General features: G+C 43.8%; 1 protein-coding gene across 2 annotated transcripts; it reads right to left on the reverse strand.

Annotated features, from left to right (window-relative positions):
• Positions 1–462: 462 nt before the first annotated feature.
• On the reverse strand, positions 463–2,312 carry LOC120417194 (beta-chimaerin). Of its 2 annotated transcripts, XM_052710772.1 has the most exons (5): positions 2,273–2,297; positions 2,169–2,218; positions 1,423–2,103; positions 883–1,272; positions 463–824 (listed from the first exon to the last, which is right to left on the reverse strand). In XM_052710772.1, exons 2-5 carry the CDS (start codon positions 2,215–2,217, stop codon positions 559–561), a joined length of 1,386 nt encoding a protein of 461 aa, XP_052566732.1. In that variant the 5' UTR covers position 2,218; positions 2,273–2,297; the 3' UTR covers positions 463–558. The 2 variants fall into 2 exon arrangements, with proteins under 2 accessions (XP_052566732.1, XP_039435095.1); XM_039579161.2 differs by having other exon boundaries at positions 2,169–2,312.
• Positions 2,313–3,010: the final 698 nt, after the last annotated feature.

The following is a 3,010-nucleotide window of genomic DNA, read 5'->3' on the forward strand; positions in this document are numbered from 1 at the left end:
CACACTCACCGCCGAACTGGCCGCACTGGCTGCCGCCCGCAGCGGGATGCGCGGGAAGCTCGTTTTCGCGCGCTTGTTGTTGTTGTTGTTGTTGTGCTGCCTGCTGCCAGCCACGTAAACAACGGGGTTGTCTCCGACCTGGCCTGGCCGAAAACTGGTCCGCCGACCGCAGTCGACTCTCCGGGGCCGATTCCACCGGCCAACGACTGTCTCTCGCCTCAGCTGCCTCCGCAGCCGCTGCTGCTGACTCCTCCTGCTGCTGCTGCTCGGATGCAGGAACTCGTTCCTCTTCCACTGCTGCACCGCCGCCGTGTCCACGACGACCAGATTGTGGCCTCTCTGACCACCGGAACGGGCTTGTCCGCTCGCACACGCCTCGGAATCGCCGTGAAAAACGCGCCAAACACACCGCGAAAAAAACACGACTACGCGCTGAGACTTCTGATGGAAATCGTCATTGCAATCAACAATTTTATCAATCATGTTGGTCAGATTTAATAAGATTATATGTTTTGGGTATAAATAGAATATATATTTATTAAGAGTATATGTTGTCTTTTAAAGGAAAACAGCGTTACAGTGTGTAATTAAGGCAGTAAGCATATTAATTTCCTGAGACAAATCGGTCATGTGCGGCGGAGTTTCTATGAGCGTTGGGGCAAACACCGTTGCCAGATTCTGTTCATTCATTTTGTTTATTGCATGGTGTGAAGAGATCCTATTTAAATGTTCCAAGATGTACTTCAAGCAGTTAAAGTGCGCCACTGGCAATTTTTTCAGTGCATCACGCATTGCCAATATTTTTTCTCCGACATTTTTATTAGCTACAACAGAATGAAACATGTTACTGGAATCCGCGGAAATTTCCAACAAAACGCTTACCCATAGCTTGCATAAACGCCGGATAGCAGTCAGACGTGATTAGTGGGACTGGTAGAAGTCTGAGGTACATTTTAAGCACCCCCGAAATCACGTTTACATTACTGTAGGCTAAAGCAGACATGTCTGCTTTCTCACCATCCTTGTCCAAAGCCATTTTTAACGCTTCAATTTCATCAGCAAAGCCTGATATTCGATAAATGCCCTCCTGCAGCATTCCATGTTGTTCAACCTCTTCGACGCACTTTTTCACTATGAACGGAATTTTGCACTTGTGTGCAGTAATTAGCAGTGTCAAGTCTACGCCAAATATTCCACGAAGTCGCTTTAAATCGGGCACGCATTTCGCGGGTACCAGTTCTGAGCATTTGTTGTGTGCTACAAAACCGCAATCTGCAAAAAGGGCACAATTTATTGATGACTCAAAATGGGAGTTTCATTTAACCCTTTCAGGCCTGATGGGTCCTTATGAATCGATTATCAAAATTTTCTAAACTTGCTGAAGGCCTGACAAGGTTAAGAGAGCGTTTTTTTATTACATACCTTCGCACTGAACTCCTTGCGATGAAAACCCCCAAAGGAAATTTGCGCAATATTCACACCAATTCAGCCCTTTGAAGGTGCGTGTTTTAAAAACATGACACTTTTCGTAAGCTTCTAATAATTCATCGTCAGCATCGTCTATAAGCTTTGCGGTCAAATCGTTCCCGGGCTCATCAATGCTCAATGTGGATATCTCATCATTGAGCATCGATAGTTTGGATGATTTCCTTATCTCGTTCGACAAGACTCGTAATTTACGTCGGTTAAGTGTCATGTATGGACTCTGTTCGTAGCAGTTTTTCGTTTGGCTCATCATCTCTTGAATGATTGGGCCGGCATGTAATCGCATGTGGAAATCAACCAATCCATCAGCTACCAGATCTTGGACGGTATCAAATTTTTTGAAATTTTCCTGGAGATAATGTCCTTTGTCTGGAGAATAGTAAATTTTGTAATGTTTTGTCTTCTGATCGAACCGCAGACTCAAAGTGTAATAGCTATTGGCACCCGGACTTCGTCGTACGAGGTACGATCCGTCCCGCTTATCCTCCAAGATGCTTTCACTCTCCTTATGATTTATTGTCCCATGATATTCAAGCCCATAAAAGTCTGGGCGTTCTTCATTGAGACTATCAAAGTTAATTGGCTTTGGTGATGGTGCTCCAAGTTGAATCTTGTATACTGCAAATATAAAATACAAAACATGTTATTCACGCTCACAACAAAATAACATAATATTAGTTTACGTTCGGGTTTCCAAACTTTTTGACACGATAACGGAAGCTCTTTCGCCATTCTGCAAACTGGAATAGTGAGTAAATTCTTAATTTTACAATGATTAAAGTCAGACTTAGAAGCGGTATGTATCGTGGTTGTTTCAATGAAGAATCTTCGCAAGAAGTTACTAGTATTGGTATGTTCTTTGCGGGCTGGGAAATGTAAACAGGGGTATGTTTACACATTACTGAACGCATGTCATGGTAAATGTCAAGTCATATGTTAAGGGAAAATTAACTCACCATCAGATGTCTTTTTTTTCGATTTCGAACAGGTTCAAGTTCTAACTACAATAACATAGTGCTGCCACCTGATGGTAGGGTTTTCAATTAGTTTCCCTTCATACAAACCTTCACAGTACCGTCCAGGAAGGTAAAATCGAAACTAGATTCCTGTGTGAAGAACGAATCAAAGAGCAAAGCATAGGTGAAAACTGCAAAAAAGATGGTGGATATCTTCGGTGCACATCGCGCGAGGAGCAAACTCATTGATAATCGATTTGTGTGCCGTTTCCATCTTCCCTGAAGCCGGTCGGCGAGGCGTTGACGCTGGAAGGGGGTGGTGCTGGCCCTGAGAGCAACCTTACCAGCGTGAGTATTAGGCCGGTTTTAGCGTTTTGTAACGCGTGTTAGTAACTTTGCTCCCACACCGGTCGTTGCTAAATGGGTTGCTAAACTAAAACGTAACGCGTCGGTTGGGAGCGAGTTACCAAATCTAGCAACGCGCTAGCAACGCAACTAAAACTTGGAACTGTCAAAGTTCAAAACAAAGTTTGTTTAGTTTTTATGTTCGAATGTTGTTTATGTGTTTT

This window comes from Culex pipiens, chromosome 1, assembly GCF_016801865.2.
Source record: "Culex pipiens pallens isolate TS chromosome 1, TS_CPP_V2, whole genome shotgun sequence".
NCBI lineage: Eukaryota > Metazoa > Arthropoda > Insecta > Diptera > Culicidae > Culex > Culex pipiens.

Excerpts from the sequence above, each read along its gene's own strand:
- LOC120417194 (XM_039579161.2), bottom strand. The coding sequence starts at position 2,217 with ATGGCGAAAGAGCTTCCGTTATCGTGTCAAAAAGTTTGGAAACCCGAA. Across the intron at positions 2,104-2,168 it reads AAAAGTTTGGAAACCCGAAC|TATACAAGATTCAACTTGGA; the intron begins GTAAACTAATAT and ends TTATATTTGCAG. Across the intron at positions 1,273-1,422 it reads GCAAGGAGTTCAGTGCGAAG|ATTGCGGTTTTGTAGCACAC; the intron begins GTATGTAATAAA and ends CCCTTTTTGCAG.